The sequence below is a fragment of the Gallinula chloropus genome, assembly GCF_964237585.1.
Source record: "Gallinula chloropus genome assembly, chromosome: 10".
In the NCBI taxonomy this organism is placed as follows: domain Eukaryota; kingdom Metazoa; phylum Chordata; class Aves; order Gruiformes; family Rallidae; genus Gallinula; species Gallinula chloropus.
In genome coordinates this window covers 11,500,504-11,521,951 of record NC_140095.1, presented here as the reverse complement: position 1 = coordinate 11,521,951, position 21,448 = coordinate 11,500,504, and the positions used below count along the sequence as shown (strand labels likewise).

General features: G+C 40.9%; 1 protein-coding gene across 2 annotated transcripts in view; it reads left to right on the top strand.

Annotated features, from left to right (window-relative positions):
* Positions 1–21,448, top strand: part of TRPC7 (transient receptor potential cation channel subfamily C member 7) — a gene marked incomplete at both ends in the record, with an annotated part of 66,720 nt that overhangs the window by 7,913 nt on the left and 37,359 nt on the right. For both annotated transcript variants that reach the window (XM_084268846.1, XM_084268845.1), the window contains one exon: positions 15,042–15,224. In XM_084268846.1, the coding sequence (XP_084124972.1) occupies positions 15,042–15,224 (183 nt within the window). The remainder of the gene's footprint in view (positions 1–15,041; positions 15,225–21,448) is intronic.

The window sequence follows — 21,448 nt, the reverse complement described above, 5'->3', positions numbered from 1 at the left end:
TGGTACAGCCAATTACCCAACTCATAACATTGATTGTTATAATAATATAAGAATCAACTCCCAGTAAACCAGGAAAACAAATTTCCTATTATTAAAATTTTAACTCAGTGTCGGAACAAATTAGGTATTAAAATAAGAAAGGAAATTAAAAATGATCATGGAAATAGCCTAGGAGAAGGAGAATATATTTAAGCTTTGTAGTGAAATTTATGTTTGGCTCACTGAGTGGGACTCCTCCTGTACATGAGGAACGTTTATTCCCTGTGCTGTTCCTTTCACAGACAAATCCACTAATAATAGATACTATATTAGGTTTGTCTTGAGAGCTAAATTAATTAGTTGCAGATATGTTTTGCATGGATGTGTAGCAGAGACTGTGGAAAATAGATGTGGGGAACCCTCTGACCCTAAAAAAACCCAAATTTGTGACTCTTGTATTGTTCCCTTTAAATATTTATAAACTAAGGAATATCCTCTATATTTTGAGAGCTGTTATTGCAAGTGCTCTTTCTATGTCTGTTCTGTGATTAAATCATTTTCTGCCTGGCACATTGCCCAAGCAAAATGGTATTAAAATGTTGCATGAGAAGAAAATCTCCACAGCTTTTCAGCGTGGTTTAGAACCAATGCCAAAGCTGTGGTGCCTGGAGCTGTCTTGGAAAAAGAAATATATCTTTGTCTCTGCCAACATGCAGGTACGTTAACATCTGTCTGTGTCTATTCACAGTACAGCAGAGCAGTAGACGCTGTGATTCATAGTGAAGGGTATAACTCAGCCCTCTACAACCAACATCTGCAACTGGAAAAGATAAGACTGTTTTACTTGAAAGTCGTAGCTCTAGTGACAGCACCACTCACTGAGCAGTAGCATAAAATTTGGATCCTGGCCACTGCCTACAAGGTCATTTAACCTTCCAAGTAAGCCTCGTGCAGCCACGCACTCGGTTTCCCCCCACCCTGCTCAGCAGGGATCATAGAATCACAGAATCATAGACTGGTCTGGGTTGGAAGGGACCCCAAGGATCAGAGAGTTCCAACCACCCTGCCACAGGCAGGGCCACCAACCTTCAGACCTGGATCTACACGAGGTTGCCCAAGGCGCCATCCAACCTGGCCTTGAACACCACTTGACATCCACCACTTGACATCCACCACCCCTCTGGGCAACCTGTTCCAGCCCCTCACCACTCCTCCTAATATCCAATTTAAACCTTCCTTCCTTTAGCTTTAATCCATTCTCCCTTGTCCTGGCATTACCTACCCTTTTATAAAGCTGATTTCCCTCCTGTTCCTCTGCTCCCTTCAGGGACTGGAAGGCTGCAATGAGGTCCCCCTGCAGCCTTCTCTTCTCCAGGCTGAACAAGCCCAGCTCCCTCAGCCTCTCTTCGTAGGGGAGGTGCTCCAGCCCCCATACCAGTTACTATGAAGAAAATGAATTATATCCCAGTCCAAACCAGCACAAACCTGCTTTATGGATGATTGAGCGACATTGCTGTTAAAAATCTCCTACCAAACTTTTAAAAAGCAAAAATAAAACTTCTTGAAAAGCTGACACAATACTTTCTGCAGGAAAATATTCTCTTTGTTTGTCCAGAGGAACAAGCCCATGTCTCTCTCTTGAGAGTGGAAGGGAAAACAGATTCTTTCAGCACATCAGATTGGAGACAATGCCTCCAATGGATATGAAAATGTAATATTTTAAGTAATACCCAGTGGGTTTTGTTCCCTTCATAAAATTATTTGGAGGAAATTTTGGCATTTGGAGATGGCAAGACAGAAGCAACGCTGGAAATATGTGAATCTCCCAGAGAGTATAGGTGGGATACTTCTGTTTCCTGTGGTACTACTGCAAGTGAGACTTCTGGCAATGCCAGCTTGCACAGCATCAGTGCAGGGTTTATTGCCCTTTACAGCTCCTTGGGAAGTAATTTCTAGTCCTACTCAGTTAAGGATGGAAAGCATTGCAACTGCAGCACTTACAGCTGACTGTTTCCAGTTGGATTGCAAATAACAGCCTAGTACTGGAGAAGGATCCCAGTTTTGGTGAGCAACAGTCGTGACAGTAAAAATAGAAAATAAAATGGAATCCTCTTAAAATCATTAAGGGGAAACAACAGGTAAATTCATGAGCTGGATGGGAAAGGGAGAGCGAGGGAAATGACTCATAATAAAGCAGCACAGCAGCTGCCTTACCACTATAAATCATTTCAGGACCATTTTCATGTAGATGAGTTTTAAGTTGAACAATATGACATTTTATCCAGGTAGAAAGATAAGTGCAAAATCTGGAACCGGTTGGAATTGAGTTTTTGGAATTTCAGTTGCTTTAAGGTCATTTTGCTTGTAGGGCTTTAGTCTTTCCTTACAAATGAGCAGCCCATCCTCTATTAAGAGTGTGTTTCTGTCGAATTGCAAAAGCTTATCAATGGACAAGTTTTTAAGGGACCTGAAGGGCAGGAGTTGATAAGGGTGGCTAGCAGAGTTGTTGTAAGAGAGTTTACATGCACATAAATAGTCCTGGGAGGAAATTGTAGCATGTATTTGTTCCTCCCCAGTCAAAAATATCCAACATTAAATTTCTGAATCTAAAGCTGTGGCACTCCAATGAAAGGCTTGCACGAGGCTGTCAGCGTGTTTTCTCCCTGCATAAATGGCTGGTGACTTTAATTTTGCTTCCCCTTGTGCCCTCCTGTCATGATTATATTAACTCCAGCTTTTCCATTTAGTTCTAAGACCCTGGGTATGATGAAGGAATTACTTTTTGTTATGTAAGGTGACTTTTAGAAATCATTCTGAACTGCCAAGGCCTAATGGCAATTAATTTGATTGGGCCATGTTTTCAAGAAATATTCCTCTGTGTGTGGCATCTTACCTAGGGTAGCTTGAAGCATATTAAATGTATTTAGAGGAAAGGGCTTTAGAGTTGAGACATCTCCTTTCCATCCTTCCTGAACCTCAATAGTGAATACAAGGAGAGAATCACTTGCCTTTGATACAGGCAGTCTCTGCATATTTTGTAGTCAGGGTGAAGTATAATAGAGCTTGTAACGTGTTAATCAGGAATTTAAAGTGTTTTGACTAAGTAGAAGGAAAAAAACAATAGATGTTTTGAGTTAATTTGATGTGTGATTGTATGAGGCCAAGGTTAAATACAGGGTTGTATTAAGCCCGAGTTACTGTGATACAAAAGCAGGTGGAATAAGGTTAAGTTAAATGAATATAGTGCCCATGTGTGTTGTGAAGTCATATACACCACATATAGCTGAGGAAAGATCAGCAGTTAGCTGATGTGAAGGTTTAAGTGGCATTTAACTGGCTTTTGGGAGTTCTTTTAGCAAGAGTGATGCTGTGATACCTGTTCCTCGCCCTGTTTCTGCTCCTCAGAGACAAGGAATTAAGAAAATTGTTTGGTTTTAGAGATTACTTTGATTTTTAGGAATGAAGATGATTCGCCTGCATTGTATTAGTATTTTGTGTGCAAGCATTACTCCTCTAATTTTTGAGTACAAAACTCAGAAGGGTGAATCTGACAGTAATAATGACTGCCACAAACCCAGCAGACAGGCAACAAATGGTTTAGAAATGCTTTCAAAATATATTAAGTGATAAAAACTTCAGCTTACCACAGTGTTATTACTTTCACATTTTGTATTTTATAACAGCTTCAATGTGGGAGAAAAGCCCTTCTATTTGGCAAAATTGTGGCTTGTTTGACCATCATATTCTCTTTGGATTTGTTGAAATGATGATTTCATCCTGAACCTCTGGAAGGAATTTGTGAAGTGAAGCTAGTGGACTAGGGAGGATTTATGCTCAACCTTTCCCAACTGTCTGGGCTGTCCCACAGGAATTTGCCTTTCTCCTTCAGTCTCTAAGCAATTAAGGGGAGACAAACTCCTCCATGCAGCATCTCATTGTTCTGCTGGCTGCCCAGCCCCAGTGCCAGGGGATCTTCTGCTCATGCAGGCAGACAAGAGCCATGGCCCTCGCTGCTGCGCTTCTCTGCCGGGTTTGCTGCCAGCAGTGCTGTGATAAAGAGGGGGAATGGTTTGGCCAGTTGCCTGTGTTTAGTTAACAGGGATGGGGTGTTTTCCTTTCTTACCCACTGAGTGTACAAGGCAAAATAAGTCCTGGTACTCAACTGGTGCAGCTACAGGATGGTAATGCAGAGAGGGCTCAGGCCCCTTGCAGCTGGCTGCCTTCAAAGGAAAGATGTGTTGGCCTTCTCCATCCTGGTCCCTGGATTCTTTGCAAGGAGTACAGATCTTGGATGAGTTTGAGCTTGCCCTTGCTAGCACACTCATCATTCATCTCAGAGAGTTTTCTCAGAGCACTATCTGACACACAATGACATCGTAATACAAATTATACCAAGAGGGGGTATACTCCAGAGAGACAAAGGCAAAGACATTTTTAGAAAGATGAAATCAAATTATTGGCAAGGAAAACAGACATAAAATGATGCTATGAGTATTGCAATATCAGTCCAATAAAATATTGGTAAGCTCTGTGTTTAATTAGTAACACCAAATGCCCAAGTATTCAGCTAACAGCAGCATTGATTTTTAGGGAATAGTTAAGAGCTGAGTGGTTTATTCTGAGCAGGATGACTGTTTTCCAAAGACTGCTGCTCATTATTCCTGTTGGGCAAGGATATCTACTGGAACTACAAATGAACATAATTAAGACTATTGCTCTGAATAGAATAATAATACCAGATCAGCAGATGGGAGAATGGAGTCAGGTACGTTTATCCAATGCACTGTAGGGAATTAATATCATATTAATGAATGTAAACGAAGTAACACATTCTGAGGATCTCAAGTCCAACATTAAAGAGGATGCAGATGGGAAATGATTTAGTTTATCCCTCATTGTGTTGTTAATTGTTGTTATTGTAGATAATTATAATGAACTCATCTTCACTGCGTCTCGGCAGACTATGCACTGGATTGTGGATAAACAGGAATGGTATACAAACAATTTTAAATTGCCACAAAATAGTACTAGGTACTTTAGTGTCTATGGGGGTTTTTGGCATTTACGTGATCAAAAATGGCAATTTCCTGGAATATAACTTATTGAAGGGAACTTTGCACCAGCGCAGTATGGAAATTGCTCACTGCCAAGTGTGACATTTCATTGTCACCATCCAAGCCCCAGGATTTAGATTCAGAACAGAGAAATGTAATTACATGCTTTTTATATTTATATTTCTGCTTAAGAAAGTGCTGCAGCATCACTTCTAAGTCTGCTCTTCTTGAGAGAGGATGACGTGTCTGTATGGTCAAGAGAACCTGTGCCAGGACCATGCACAGGGATCACATTTTTTCCCAAGTGCTTGCTTGCTGCTTGCATGTTGTGAGAACCAGAATTCCATCCACTCTGATGCTTGTATCTAGTTTTCCAGGGAGCTGATGTTGCTGGATATTGGGAACTGTGGTAGCTGGCTGTTTGAGATCTAGAAGACATATGGTTGCTTTAGTTACTGATGCAAGTTGCATGATGGCTCTCTGTTAAGCCAGCATTCACTTGCAGACTGGATGTAGAGGGAATCTTTCCCCTGATATGCAAGTACAGTTTGTAGCCAAAATTCCCATGAGAGAGAAGACTCATAATGCCTTTGAATATATAAATATGTTCCTTAAGCAAGCTGAAAGTGACAAAGTCAGCTCAGCTTAGGGGATAAATGCAGCTGCATTAAGCAAACAATTGCTTTAAATTGTATTGCACTGTTTTTTCCCTGTTCTTCCTCTCTGGATTTCAGGAAACATAGGGGTTTCAAGCAGAAGACCCAAAAAGACCCACACAGTTGAAGGACAGATGCTAATGCTTTTAGTGCAAGGAAAATATCTGTTTAGTTTCAAATTGTATAGGAAATGTGGCTCTTCCCCAGAGGAGCTTGTAACAGACAGATCAGGAATGTAATAACCATGGGAAAATGCCAGAGAGAAGAAGTATGGATGGCATGTGAAATGAGGAGCTTGGCCCAGGGGTAACTTTCGTGCTTTGATGCATCTATCACATCAGAGCTGCAGATTTGCTGTCCTGTAGCCTTGAGTGTAAGGACTCTGAAAGCAGAATAGGTGACAAGCAGAAGAAGTTACGCCCAGCACTGCATCAGACTCCTGCCCTTGTCAAACGTGTCTGAGGGGGGACAGAGAATTCTGTCTGCATGATGATAAAAGTAGCATTGAGATAGATGTTCCTGTGATGCAAGGGGAGAGGGATTGTGGTGTTAAAAATATGAAAAGCCGTTTTTCTCAGTGTCATGTTCCCCCACAAGCAGCAAGCAAATCATTTAAAATAACAGAGAAGGATCCTGAGCCTTGCACTGCATCATCCTGACTTTGAGTTTTGCCACTGTCATTAACAGATCCTAAGCCTTGCTTCACCAAGAGCATCCGCAGACTATCCTTTTGAAATGGGTAGTTTGTATTTAGTAAAGAGAAGCTGTTGACAGAACACTGCTGGATGTGTGCATCCCCTACACTTTGTGTGCTAAAGCATTTAGTTAATACCTCTGTGTTGCCTGTCCTGATTATGTGACATCCAGAGACTGCACAGGTTATCTTCTGAAAACAGGTGTTTTAGCATAAACATCCAAATGAGCTTGGGAAAATCTGCAAGAAGGTAAAAAACCCCCACCTTTTAATTAGTTGAGGAATCAAAAATATGTGGCTTACTTGTGACGTGAGTTTGAAAACCAGCTGAAGTGATATGAAAGGGAAGTACATCAAACACCAAATGCCATCTTATGCTGAAAAGCTGCTGTGCCAGCCTCGAGATATTAAATACTCTAATTTCAAACATTTGTCAACCAACATCATTTCTGTTCTGAATGTATTTACATGTCTTCAGAGAGTTGGAATGGGGTGTTAGTTCTGCACCCAGCAGCCCTGGTGTTCCTGCACACAGGCATGCTACAGAGGTGCTCAGTAATGGTATTTGTCAGAAAGAAAGTGAGGTTGTGGGAACAGAGCAGAGGAGATGGAGGTGTTCTTATGGCAACTTCTTAGATGTATGTTTAAAAAAAAAAATTACAGTCAGTTCAGGGTGAGACCTTTAGTTAAATCAAGTAATCCATTAATTTCAGTGAAAAGAGAGTTCACATGTACAAGAAATTTATTTTAAATTTCAAATAGAAAAAAAAATACAATGTAAGTATTAAAAAAAGTTGAGATTGTACTGATTCTGAAATTTCTTATGCTAGGGAACCTAAAACAATGGCTAAAGAGTCCAGAAATGTGTTCAGTTTCCGTCCTTAGCTTTCTCTTAGGATTATGTGCATGGATTTCTGCCTTTATTTCCCCAAGTAATCATCCATTAATTTTAGGGGTTTTTTAAAAATCTATTTTTCTTTAAACTTAAAATTTCTGTGGGAATATCAAAGAAAAGTATTTTGCATTTTCCACTGCTTTTTATTGGATGGAAAGAGCTTGCAAAATTTATTCATTGGTTTTTGTCCCACAGAAGCTGTGTTTATCACAAATCCGAACAATTGCCCAGAGGCAATTATCAGTAGAGTTGGTAGCTACATAACAACTAGAGCAAAAGGGCACAAAAGAATGGAAACAAAACAGGAGGTTCAAGACTATCCTTTTTTCTTACTTTAAAGCTCTTTGAATGTTGTTTTTGAAGGCTATGCATGTGCCTGGACTGGTGAAGGATGCTTTAAAACACTGTAACGAATTTTAAGGGATTTTCAAAGTCCACCACAGAAATCATTAACACCATCTTGGCTAATTTCTTAAATGATGGATATATCTACCAGTCAATAGGTTAAGTTGAAATCCTAAGTCAGTGGTTTGATTGATTTCTAACTGCTCTATCCCTTGGTCAAAGGGAAATGCTGTTTACAGGGATGGACTTCTGTGGTGTGTATGGAGAGATGAATTGCAGCTAGCAAGCCTAACCAAGGAGGAAAAAAAAGGAGACACCAAAATTCTTTTCTTATGGTAAATCAGTCAATTTGACTGCAATTGAAATCCATGTAATGTTGCAAGGGATGGTATTTTCATGGCCCATTGGAAACCACACATACTGTTGTTTTCTGGGCTTCTTTGGCCAAAAAAGAATGTCAACACTGAGAGCACTGCCTGCTTTGTCCTTGGGTGCTTTCATTGGACATATCTCTTGGTGTCTCCTCACTGGAGTTAAAAACACCCTTTGCCTGAGGCACTGTCCCTCTGCACCACCGTGCTGCAGCCTGCCGCCCTTCGGAGAGCAAACACTCACCATGTTTGTCTTGGCTTCATTTAGAAAGGTCCAAATTGCTTGGAAAGCAACAGACACACACTCTTCTGAAATGTCAGCCTCTTGTATTTGAACAGATTGCTTATTACATTATGCTCGCTGGGGGTGAAGAAGTCAAGGTCTGCATCATTGAAAAAACAAACCAGCGGCATCTGTCGCTACCTCCAGACACACTTAGCAACAGGCACCTGGGCGGTGAAATGTTTTAAATGAGCTCTTGGCTTTCTTTTCAGAAACATGCCCAGTGACTATGACACAGTATACCCAGAGCTCCAAAGAAATCACTGATGTGCTGCCACTTAAGAAGCAAGAGAACATAAACCAACTGGATGTTGGGCTTTCTGGAAAATGAACTGTACAGGCTTGGCATGGTCTGTGTGTGGAGGCATTTCATCTGGAAACAAAAGGGATACACTCAGCTGTATTCAAACATGTCAGCAGTGATGTGAACAGCCGACAGAGCTCTTTGGAAGGGGTGTTCGGTGCTCTTCAGACAGTAACAGGGTTACACGAGCGGGATCAGTGCAGGGCCTTTTTGTGGCATCTCTTCTCATTGTTTTCCTTCCCACAGACTCTGTGGGGATTTTTTTCCCTTCCTAAACATAAGGCCAGTCACAGACAGTGGAAATGCCCAGAAGGAAAATTGTCCAACAGCTTCTAAACTGCCTAGTGCATATTTCATGTGAAATCTAATTGGTAAATATTTATAAGCACTTTGAATGTTTGACATGATGGTTTATTTAAGAAATTTGTTCCAAATCTAGCCTGTAATATTACTGGCTTTCAGCCCTCCCCTCTTTTCTCCCACCTTTGTTTTCTTTCTACCAGCTTTTTTATTTGGAGGAGTTTTCTGTTCATTTTTACAGAATTATTTCTCTGGTTTACTTCTTTTCCCCTGTTTACATTCAAAATGCTAATACAAGGAATGCAATATTTCTCTCCGTGATATATGTGTATATGTGATGTAGATTAAACACAAAGAGCCAGGAGCTTCAAGGAAATGTAAAGGGAGGCTCCGTGCAGCGTCCCCACAGCTTTCATTTGCACAGCAAATTTAAAGCTACCCCGAAATGCCAGATTTACTGCTGAGCAAACAGCTCCTGCATTGCTCACAGACAAGAGGTGGGATTCAGCAGATTTGTGCCATGCAGTTAATCTGTGAACACTCTGAGAGCACGTGGAGGTTTTCTGGTGCTACGATAGCCCCAGTCACAGATGCTGGATGTTCATGTCCGTTGGCTTCAGAAGACTTGGATTTGTGTGGAAGTGCTCAAGTTCCAGTGCAGCAGATTTATAAGAGGCAATATACCATGGACAGAACCCCTAGGAAATGGTGGATTTAATATATAGCCTTCATCCTGTGCCTGCTCCCCTTTTCCTTCTTTTATTTGGCAAAATATATGTGTATTGATAAGTAGCACAGGGCTCCATTTTTTCCCAGGAGAAAAGGTCTGTGAATTAAATAATTCTGAGGCAGACATGTGGCTATATATTCAAGGGGAAACTTCTCTGCAATACTAGCTTTTCTGATCATAACTCTGACCCTGAAACTTTAGTATAGGCTAACAGAAGCAGTACAACCAGTGAATCACAGAATTGTAGGGGTTGGAAGAGCCTCAAGAGATCATCAAGTCCAAGCCCTCTGTCAAAGTAGCTTCCAATCTTGGGACTACTGCCACCTGGAGTATCTAGGGATGGGCTGCAATTCCTGTCCTGCTCCTTATAGATGTTTGGAAGCGATTATTAGTGTGGATTTAATTACATATCCTAAATGGTGATCTGTGGAATGATTTTCTTCAATAGTGCCTTTGTGCAGGTTGCTCTGTATTCGTGTGTCATGGATGGCCCCATGGGGCCATGGCTGCTTTTCCAGTAAGGACAGTGCAGTGAATAATCTAGAATGATTGCAGCCAACAAACCTGCAGCTTGACTGACAAACTCATTCTGCTTTGAATTTCCCAAAGCTTGACAGAAGATTGCCTCAGTGCCTCACTGAAACACGTGCTTGCACGTATTTCATTGGTATTGGTAGGACTTAAACCCAAACCCAAGTGTGCTCCTGAATCTCAGGTGTGGGGGGGGGGGAGGGGGGCAGAAGCGATTTTGAACCAAAGGATGTTTGTAATTGCATTTTCTGAACCATTGGCCCCACTTCTGTTTCTGGTGGAAGCTCTCCTGTGCTGAGGCATTCAGCAAATCTCAGACTTGCTCAATATTTGTTCCAGCATTGAGGCCAGGCTTCTCTATGTGCTGTCCAAAATGCACCTGCACTGCTGGTGTTTCAGAGGCAGGATACCATGGATGAAGGAGCTCCTCTTCAATCCTTTACCCTGATTGCTTTGAAATCGTTATTTTTTTATATTTTTTTTTTTTTGTTAACTAGCTAAGATAGGTTGCTGGCCTTACTTTTTCTCATTTCATTTAACTTTTTCCTCAGACTGCATCCCTCTGACATGAAACAGCTCTTTTCTGAAGAAATCTGGGTGGTTTTGAACAGATGTGGAGACATGACAGAGTTCATTTAGAACATAATCAACAGATAATAATAGGGTACTCAGAGAAATTGCAGTGAATGACAAGTACCATCAGCCTTTTCAAAACAGCAAAATTAGACATTTTTAACTCCACATGCACAACAGTGTTAGAAGAAGCAGGAAATGACTAATTTGGAATCCTTTTATTACGTTCTAGTTTTTAAAAAATGATATTGTAACATTCTCCAGCATTATCCTGATCCTTCCCTGCTCACTGTCCCTGTAGGAAATAAAATACCATTCTGTGTGTTATTGGGGGCAGATTGGCTGTTTTGTGTACTTAGTTGTAGCCTTCATCTTCCTACCTGAGGCATGAGTGCTCAGTTTGTCAAGATGAGGAGTTGTGGAGTCTCCTTCTCTGGAGAGATTCCAGCCCTGTCTGGACGCTGACCCTGTGTGACCTGTCCTAGGGACCCTGCTTTGGCAGGGGGGTTGGACCTGATGAGCACTTGAGGCCCCTTACAATCCCCTATGATTCTGTGATTCTGTGATTCTGTGATGAGGTCCCAGCATCCCTCAGGTATGATTTGCAGTCTTCATTTCTGTAAAGATCCATCTGTTTCATGAAACTCATGCTCCTCAGACTTGTGTAATGTGGTAGCTCACCAGGCAATGCTGGAAGGTTTGGGTTATTGCCATTGCCCATTTCTGGTTGTGTGATGCTGCTGAGAGGACTGAGATGGATTTCGTTTATCCACCCCTGAGTTTATTGTTGCAGGTGGGAGGGAGGAACCCCGCTTGCACCCCGCTGCCTGGACAGGCTTGCAGCCAGGATGATTCCCCCCAGAAATGCTTTTAGACTGGGAGGACCATGCAGTGTGTGGGCTGGGGGTTGAACCCAGTTTTGGGGTGGGGATTGGCTCTTTGTACCCCAAGGCACAGTGGCTGTTTGCTCCAGTAGTCCTCAGGGCTCTGATCTTCAAAAACCTAGGTTTAGCAAAAAATAACTGTATAATGGCCTGGTTCTCCTACACCTGCCAACTCTTCAACCCCTGGTTAATCCTTGCCCTGGGGCTGCAGCCTTCTGTCCTACACAAAAGCAAGCTCCACCACTGCCACAGCACACCTTTGTGTAGGGGGTGTGGGGTCTCAGGTGCCTCCACATGTGTGAAATACAGGCAATTTATACAACACTGGCACGTGTGCCAATACAGCTTATGTGCTGGCTGTAAATCTTTTTTGACTTCCTTGAGGGTTTTTTACCATGTGTCATGACTTGCAATTCAGTGTTTTATACTCAGGTAGGTCATTTCTGCATGTGTCATCAAAGCTATGCTATGTGAGGCAGGGTCAGGAGAAACTTGGCTGTCAGTCTCCTCCTAACCTCAGGTTTTAGTAAAGATGCCTTCAACAGCCTGTGCTTGGGAAGGGAAGGATGCTGACATGAGGAGGGTCACTGAGCGGCTGTGTTCTCACCCTCAGACTGCACAGGATTTTCTGTGCTGACTGTGAGCATTAAGGAAGCCAGAACAAAGATAACAAATGCTTCTGTAAAAGGGATCGTCACAAGACACAGCAGGTTCAGTGATCATTGAGGCTTGTCTTAATGCATGAGCAATATCTCCGGAGAGCAGAAAGCTGCTCTCCTGCCTGGCTGCAGATTTGACTTTATTTTACTTATTTTACTCTATTTTATTTGTTTTATTTTATTTGACCTTATATTACATTTTTTTACTTCTTTTATTTTACTTTATTTGACCTTATATTACATTATTTTACTCTACCTTTTATACAGAGTGTATCTTGGGTAGATTTTGTTGCTGCTTGAGCCTAATTAAACATGGGAATAAATAATTTTGAACGGAAAAATTATTCACAGTCTCTGCAGAAGTACAGAATGAGTGAAAACATTAGGCTCAGAGATGTGAATAAAGTTGGGTCCTGATGAAGTTTGCCAACTGGGAGCCTGCCATTTACAGTTGCTTTAGAAGCACCTTCCTCTTTGCTAACTAAACTGCTTTCCTTAAAGAAATCAGAAGAGTTAAAAATAAGCTGAGCTAATACATATTAGTTGTTCAGCTGACGTGGAACTGGTGATGAGAATTACTTAAAATGTGCTGGCTAAGAGATAAGCTTGTGAACTTTGCAAACAGTACATAGGGAATGGTATTAAAGCTTAGTTATATTAAGGTTTTCACCCTCTTTTTTTTTAAACCTGCTGGGCTAATTATGAGTCTCCATTACCTGTGACAACTAAGTATTTCATTCCCAGCCTACATCTATTTTCAGATCTATCTATTTTTGCCATCCCTCACAAATCCTGCAGTTATTTTCAGGCTGATATTTTTGTTTGGGCATCTATTCTCTCAGTGAACTGACAGACTATTTATTGAAAATTATCTTGGTATGGTGAAGATTAAAGCACAGAATTGATTAGAGAGGAGAGCTTTGAATCCAGATAGTACAATCTGTCTTTCATTTACATTTCAGGCCTTACTTCACCCCATGTTTGATAACATTCACTCTACAAACCCTATCTCTACAAAATATTTAGGTGCTAGATTTAGATGCAAATGTACAATCTTTTTCTGCCTGAACCTTAAGGACATCTCTAAATCTAAGTGCAGTAAATTGGCATGTTTCTAGAAGTCTCGGTGCCCTGGTTTCTGCAATGGGGTATGCACCTGCTCTACCAGAGATAAACACCTGCTGGTTGTTATACTATGTCTCCTTTTAATGAAGATTGGAAGTTTGTACTGATCTCCTTTATGAAGACCCCAATTACAAGATGCAGTCTGATTGCAGCACTGAAGGAGGAAAAGGAAACTCAGATTTCAACCTTTTTGCTAGATAAGATGTAAACATAGATGTACCTTGCAGAAGGTCTCACCACTAAAATCCTGGCTATTCCCCTGCTCTCCTCCTTAGCTCCCCCTCTTAAACACCTATCAGAAATGGCATCTCCCCTTCACTGAGAGAAAACTCTAGTCCCAGCCCTGAAGGGCTTTCTGGTTCTCTGTGACTATTGAATTTCCCTGTGCTGAGTGAAACAGCTCTTCATAGCCTGCAGCATAGTAAGCCAAGTTGTGACACACAAACATAGACTAGAAGCAACCTCAAACCTATGACAAAGTCATTAAACCGTTTTATCTAAAAAAATATTCATTATCGAGAGCATCTCAGCTCTGAAGGGGAAAACCTGTTCAAAGAAATGTAGTCACCTCTAATAACACCATATTTTTCACAGTGCTGCTCTACCTAACTAATGAATGTTTGCACAGTGCTTTGAGATCTTGCCTAACAAGGGAAGCTAATATGTTGCTATGTGCAAATGTTAGAATTAATAATTTAGAAAATATAGGAGGACAAAGCCAGGTTACTCTTATCATTTCATCAAAGCCAGGTTTAACTATCTTCTTTTTTTGGCTGCCTGCTTAATTAGATAAGCTGCTGAATTTAATTAACTCATCAAACCTAATTTGAAAAGATCTCTCAAGTCACTAAGAGCTTGTCTTATGCTTATTATTTCTATTTGTTGCATGGAGTCTTTCGTATCACCATTTGGTTGGGGTATTAATGGTAGCCTTAATTGTGTTCTAATTTACTGCATTTAGTCAGGTGGTGGCATTTTCCTCAGGTTTTAAGTGTCAGCATGTGAAAATCAATCACGATTTAATTTAAGGCAGTGAAGTTGCTCTCCTAGCCCTCTACTGAGTCAGAACCATGCTATCTTTTTTCCCTGTAAGTATAATTTGGGTTTGCAAGGTGGAATTATTTCATAGGAAACCATGTTGAGTTTCTGAAGTCCCATTTCATAACACTTCTCCAAAGTGTTATGAAAAAATTATCCTCTGGATGTTCTTTTGGGACTGTTTAACCAAATTGTTAGGTAATAAATTTGAAGCTGAAATTGGTATTACAATTACATAATTAATTTGAACACATCTGTGTGTGTGATGCTACAGCTTGTCATCCTAGACTGAAACTCCTTGAAAGATAAACCACACAGGGAAGAGAGGTCAAGTGATTGATTAAAATCTGAATTTCCTTATAAATTATTTACTTGTTGTTCTATTGTAACATAAATTCTGTTGCTGATTAAAAATTGTTAATTAACTCTGGAGTAGTTAATGTTTATTAGAGGAAAGAGAGCGATGTCCTGGGTAGAATCAGATGCTTTCTTACTACCCCAGCCAGGAGTTTTGCAGAGGTAACCTTGCTTGTGATTGCTCTCTTTTACTAATTTTGTTTGTTTGAGGTGTGCTTTCAAGTGCACAGCTAACTAACTCATGTTTCCCCTTTTTCCTTTAGAATGACTATAGGAAGCTATCTATGCAATGCAAGGACTTTGTTGTGGGGGTGTTGGACCTGTGCAGAGATACTGAAGAAGTAGAGGCGATTCTCAACGGAGATGTGAATATACATCTGTGCCCTGAACACCACCGGCCAAGTCTGAGCAGGATTAAACTTGCTATTAAATATGAGGTCAAAAAGGTAAGCTGTTTCTTTGGGTCACTGGTGCATACATCTTCAAATCTAAATTGTGCTTCCTTGATGTTACCTGGAAAATAATAGAACATATAGAACTCCTAGGACAGCTTGGGTTGGACCAGAAGTTGTTATTCTATGAAACTGAGAGATTTCCTTCCTTCACTGTGATTTACAGAAAGGTGAGGGATTAAAAAAATTATAAAAGCAGAGAATTGAATCCAGCTCCTCACCACTGCACAGCCACCTGTCTTTCCTTCAAACTAGATTCTATGCTTAGACTAAGGAAACAGTTTGAGTCTGCAGTCTGATTGAAGTCCAGAGACCAAGTCTCCAGTCTCACCTGTCAGCTCTCAAATGCTCCCTGACCACTCATCTTTGATTCACATCTCAGTTTAGTCTCCAAAGCTACTTCTACCCATCAAAAACGTTACCTCCTCTGCAAAGTTACAGAAAGAACATAGACAAACTGTAGCAGCTTTGTCATAGTCAAGGCCTTTTACTGCAGTGTGGTGGAAAGTGGGAGGTGAATTTTAAAAAGAGGTTAATAATTTTTATTCAGAATTAGATCAACACATCAAAAACAAATTTCCTCTTAGCCTGGAATTTTTATTTCTGTGAAAGTAGTTAAACATTGATAAAGTGATAGATTCCCAATTTCCACTCTCTTAAAGCTCCAGGTCAATGTTCTGAGCATTCAGATTTCCACCAAATCTACAAAACAGAAGCAAAATGCGTATTTTAAGGACAAACATGAAGACTGAATGACTTTTAAAAGTATTTTAAACAAATATTTGGCTTTACGGAAGTATGTTCTGTGAATGGAAAATTTGATTCTGGCAAATCCTAGGCCTGGGTGGTCCCAACTAATTGCTCCTACAATATGCATTGATGGAAAATGGGCTGCTGCAACAGGACTGGGAGAGTGTTCCAAATTTTCAAGCTAACATCTGCTCTCTTTCCCCTCCCAAACACACCACCTGCTTCGGTTTGCCTCTTGACTGTGTTACTGTGCTGGCCAGAGAAGGTCTTTTCCTGTTATGAAAGCCATTAATTAAAGAGAATCTTAAAACTCTTATTCAAAATGAATTGCTTTCATGCAGGAGCATGTGGTATGGAGCCAAATATTTATGCCTAGGATGTCATATCTCTGTATTGTTCCATCATCAAAACTGAGCATAACATCTTCAGTCCACTCTTATTTAGATGACTTTTGACAAACCTGGTCAAGTTGTGTAGTTGATGTTGTTGCTTTGGTAACTGGAAGCCACACTTGCTCTGGTGCTCTTTCAGAAAATGAACTATGGTCTGAGAATTGTTGTGTGAAGTTGGTCAGAACCCCAAGTGTTTTCAACACATGAAGTGTTCTACACCATTTTGCTGGTTTATTCTTCTAAATATTTGTGTTATCTTTTAGAAACCAAGACTATTACCTAGAGCTGAGTAGCTGTTAGTTATTGTGCTGCTTTGAGCATATTCATCCTAATTTAACTGGCATCTGAGGAGGGTTTCCTCCAAGTTTTACATTTTATATATGTTCACCTTTTCCTCATGTATGAATGCTGACCTAAAGCATCCACGTAGGTCAGATACAGTCAGTCTTTTTACTCCGAACTATCTTTGTACACCCAGGAAAGCTGAGCATCCTTTCTGGGTCACAGCAACCTGTTGATCACTGATAGTAACTGTTACAGAACAGAAACACAATCATTTGTCAACCTCATGTTGATGGCTCAGGTTCGCGCCTCTCCAAATATTCTTTCCAGTAGGTAATATACATCTATGTGTAAAACAACCATTTAACTGCTAACTGGAAAGTAAGATGGTTTCATTTGTGTGATGCAGGGAAACATTCAGATAAACGGCTTTGGTTACTGCCAGTGACTTATGATAATAGACTGATATTTATCACACTTTCTGAACAAAGAAATTATGTTATGATAACACAGTAATGATTTCCTGAAGAGGCAGTGGATTTCAGGTAAAAGATTTGATTCAGCTGAGGGATATTTAGGCTTAGGTATACAAACCCCATATGCAAAGCCTCATTTTAAGAAATTCCCATAATACAGAAGGGTGAGATGGAGGGTGAATTATTATGCATATGCAATAAATCAAATCTTGTACAGATTCAGTGCATTTCAAGTCACTTTTCCAAAGCTAATGCAATGACTCAGAGGCGTAAGTGAGATCGCATGTGGCCTGGAAGTGTGAAAGGCAGATTGAGGCAGGGGCACTGAGTGACCTCTCACCAGCAGCACCCAAACCCCATCACTTGGTCTGATGGAGCTGCCTGCCCAGGCCAAGTCTGGGTGCTGAGGTGTGGGTGGCTCTAACTCACCCAGAAATAAGCCCAGGGACATGAAGACATTTTCATTTTTTTAACTGCACTCCAGAAGTAGAATGACACAGGAATAGCTGTGTTTGCCCTCTTCTTTCTTTTTCTATTCTTTTTCATTTTTTCACCCCCTGGAAGTTCAGTGGGCAGGGTAGGGCTAATGGCTGTGCCTGCCATCCCTGCTACCAAACCCTCCCCATTTTATTCATTAGTATCAATATTTAGATGGTCAGTTTTTAATTATCCAGCTCAGCAAGCTCTAGATGAGCCAAGGAAATAAAGATGAGCATATTTAAATGACTGTAGAGCTCCTGAGCTATTTTATATTCATTGTTTCACATGAACAAAGAATTTTAGGCAAGCCAACTTTAGAGACTTCATAATTGTCTGAGGAAAAAAAAATGAGGTGTTAGTTTGTTGGGATTTTTAATTTAGTATCCAGACTAAATATTTGCATTTGCATCTAAAATTTTAGGAAATATATCCTCCAGAAAAGCAACTGAAAAAGGATAGGTTTTATTAATTGTTATCTTTTTTTCCCTAATTTACAAAATTTGAGGTGTATCTTGGAAAGTTACTCAAGAAAACCTCAAAAACTCCAGACTTCACTTATATTTTTCCCCTCTTTTTTTTCCCCACAACACATGCTGCTAATACATATGAAATGCTGGCAAAAAAACCCCCGAGTTTAAGGCTCTAATATTAAGTTCTCCCTTAATTCTTAAATGACTTTCTACATTAACCTTGCTTGAACACGTTTCACAGCAAGGAGAAAGCTAAAATTACAGGAGTACACAAAGTGATCTTTGAAAATACCCTGTTACTCTAATTCCTTATGCTTCCTGAAAGAACTAAATAATCACTCTGTGCCCCAAGATTCTTGGAAAACTGCACTTAATTCTCCTCCATTCAAGTTTTCCAGAGTCATTTCTCCCTTCAAATTAGCAGTCTTAATGATTCATAATTCCTTGAAAAGTATTACAATGGGAACAGTTTGTCAAGAGCAAAACAAACAATTTGCATTTACAGAGTCCTGGATTCTTTCCAAGAAATGGACTTTTAGCCCAAGTTACGGGACTGCTGCAAATTTGCTGTTGTTTCCCCCCATATTATTTAGCTATGCTTCACATTCCCCTTGGACTTCTGTCTCTTCCAGCTGTGCAGGGCCTTGGGCAAAGGGAGGAGAATGGTTGAGTGCAGGAAGGGCAACAGAGCATCCTGCTGATGCTGCAGTGAGGTTGTTCAGGTGTTTTCTTTGACTATTCTAAGGGAGGGCTGGAGAACAGCGTGAGAGGAGACACCATGCTGGAGTCCTCATGGAAATGGCAAAATTAAAAACAGCATGAAGGTGAAAGGAATTATTTAGGTTGAGTGTTTCTTGTGGATGATAGCCAAGAGTGGCTTGAGTCACTAAGTTGGAGTTCTGGTCCCACAGAAAGAAAAGAAAACTGATCTTACCTGAGAGCATCCTTAGCTTGCTCTTCATGCAGGTTTACAGCATCTAAGTGAGAGTTTCCTTTGTGTTCTTGACTGAAAAATTGCAGAACAAGGTTTTTCCTTTCCTTGAAACACTTAAACAATTTTGTTTTGAATCAGATACTGAAAATACAAGGGTAGCTTGGGCTTTCCCTGTGAGTGAACTCATTTCTAATTAAGCCAGGGTGTGTGATTTCTACCTGTGAGAGGCATAGGTACAAAGGCTAAGAAAACTCTGTCTTGGACTTTCCCCTTGGTCAGTCAATAGTGAGAAAATGCAGGTTTTGATGTACCACAACAATATTATTTTACTGGTATATATTGGTTTTACAGAGCCCTTCCTATTTTTTCCTCTCTTTTTTGTCTGCCCTACTACAGTCCTTTCTTGTCATCCTTTAATGTTGGCAGGGGGCTTATATGTCATGTTTACCTGTAGGTCTAAAGAAGTCCTGCTTCTCTGTAGGAGGTGATGTTCATTCTCCTCCTTTCCCAATGTCCAAATCATCATTGCTCTGTTCTTTTAATTTCAGATGTTGAGTGCCCACCTCGGTTTTAGCAGCAGTGCAGTCCATAGCCATCACAAAGCCAGAGTACCTTTCTCTTTTGCAAGTTTTAATTTAATTAACAGTAAGACATACAAATTGGGTTTGAAAAAAAAAATTAATAAGAATTAAACAGAACACCAGATGGCTGTGTAAATCCTATTTAATAGAGAGCTGGAACAGGAACTTTTCTCATAACTGTGTTATTAATAATTAACATATGGAGGATGCTCCGAACAGAATACTCATTGCTGCATTAGATTATAATTTTTCACTGCATTGGTCACGCGACTCGGATACTCAAGGGCATGAGAAGTCCCAGCTCTTGTCAGCTGCTGCAGCAGCCTGTGCTCCCCATTCATTTGCTCAGAAGATGTGTTTTTACCCTGCACGGTATCTTGTGCACAAAATGATTTCCAGGGTCTTTCTCACCTTTGAACAGGGTCCCACCTGCAGCATTTCCACCCAGCATGGGAGCTGGAGATATGTAGTCCCTGGATGGGCAAAAGAAGCAGCCCTGATCTGCTGAGGAGACAGCTCTGCCCCTCAAGATGTGCAGTGGCAGGCACTGCCTGGAACACAGCCTGGGGCAGAGCTCAGCTAGCGCGTTCTCAAGGTTAACTGGAAAAGCTCGGTGTTTGCAAGAGAAGCACAAGAAAATAATGTGGGGGACAGAGGGCAGGAGAAGCCCAGGGACAAGAAGAATTTCTGGAGAGCAAGAAGTATACCCACGCCACGTGCTGTGGCGGGTAGCTATGGCTCTGCAAGCCCCACGTGCTCTCAGTTTGCAGTTATCCTGCGATGCCATGCCCCAGGGAGGGACTGCTGTGGGTAAAGGTGGGAGGGGGCACTGGGGCACACCACCCACCACCTCACACACAGCCTGGGCATCGGCCTTAGCACAGACAGAAAGCTACTTGCTAGAAAGGTTCAGCTCCAGAGTTCTCAGAGCTGTCTAGGTCACGGGAAATCTCTCCTGTGGCTGTTTGTACTTCTTCAGAAGAAAATGAGATTTAGGAAGATCCCAGGGGCTGAAGGCTGATCTTTTTGTACCCCAGTGGTTGTAGCGAGCACAGGCATCCCTTGAAGAAGGACAGGGTCATGTTTTACTATCCAAACATGAAGCCTCAAGGAGGAGAACACCTCAAGCAAAATGGCTTTCAGGAAGCTGGCTTTTTCTTTTTTCTCATTTCTGTAACCCCTGCTTAATGTATTACTTAATTTTGTTTGCACTCTTTAGCTTCAGGCATATTTAACTGAGGTCTTGTGGAGTCATTGATGGCTTGGACTGTGGTGGTGGGAAGAAAAGTGTTTCTTGTCTCCATCACTGGAGAGCCAGTCGATGTTATACGAGTGTAATTTAATTTCTCTGTGAACAGCAGAAACACCCCGGTCGTTCTGGACTCTTAAGCTTATCCACGTAATTTTTCTTTTTAGATTTTTAATTGCATATTACAGACATTTTGTCAGATTGGAAAGGGAAGGAGTTACTTCCCTTCCTCACAGAAAGTGTTTCTATGTCTCTGAGCGTTTCATTAGCAAGGTTCCTTCCTCCCACTAAAATCTGTGGTTCTGATGATTTCCTTTTGCCCAGATGTTTTAATTTCTTTTCTTTTCCAAGATGAATCTCATTTTGTTATTTCCTGCCCATACATCCATCCTCTCAAGGCTTGAATGAATCATTTCTCCATCCTGAGTAGTGTCTGCAATATTCCAAATTTACTGTAATATGCAGACTTAATTATTTTCATTTGCAAAGTGCCACAGGGTCTTAGAAGTCCATCAAGACATTGACTAGAGAGCACGGATACACATCAAATCCATTGCATGGATGCCCATCACAGATGAAAGGACTTAAAATTACCTTTATTAAT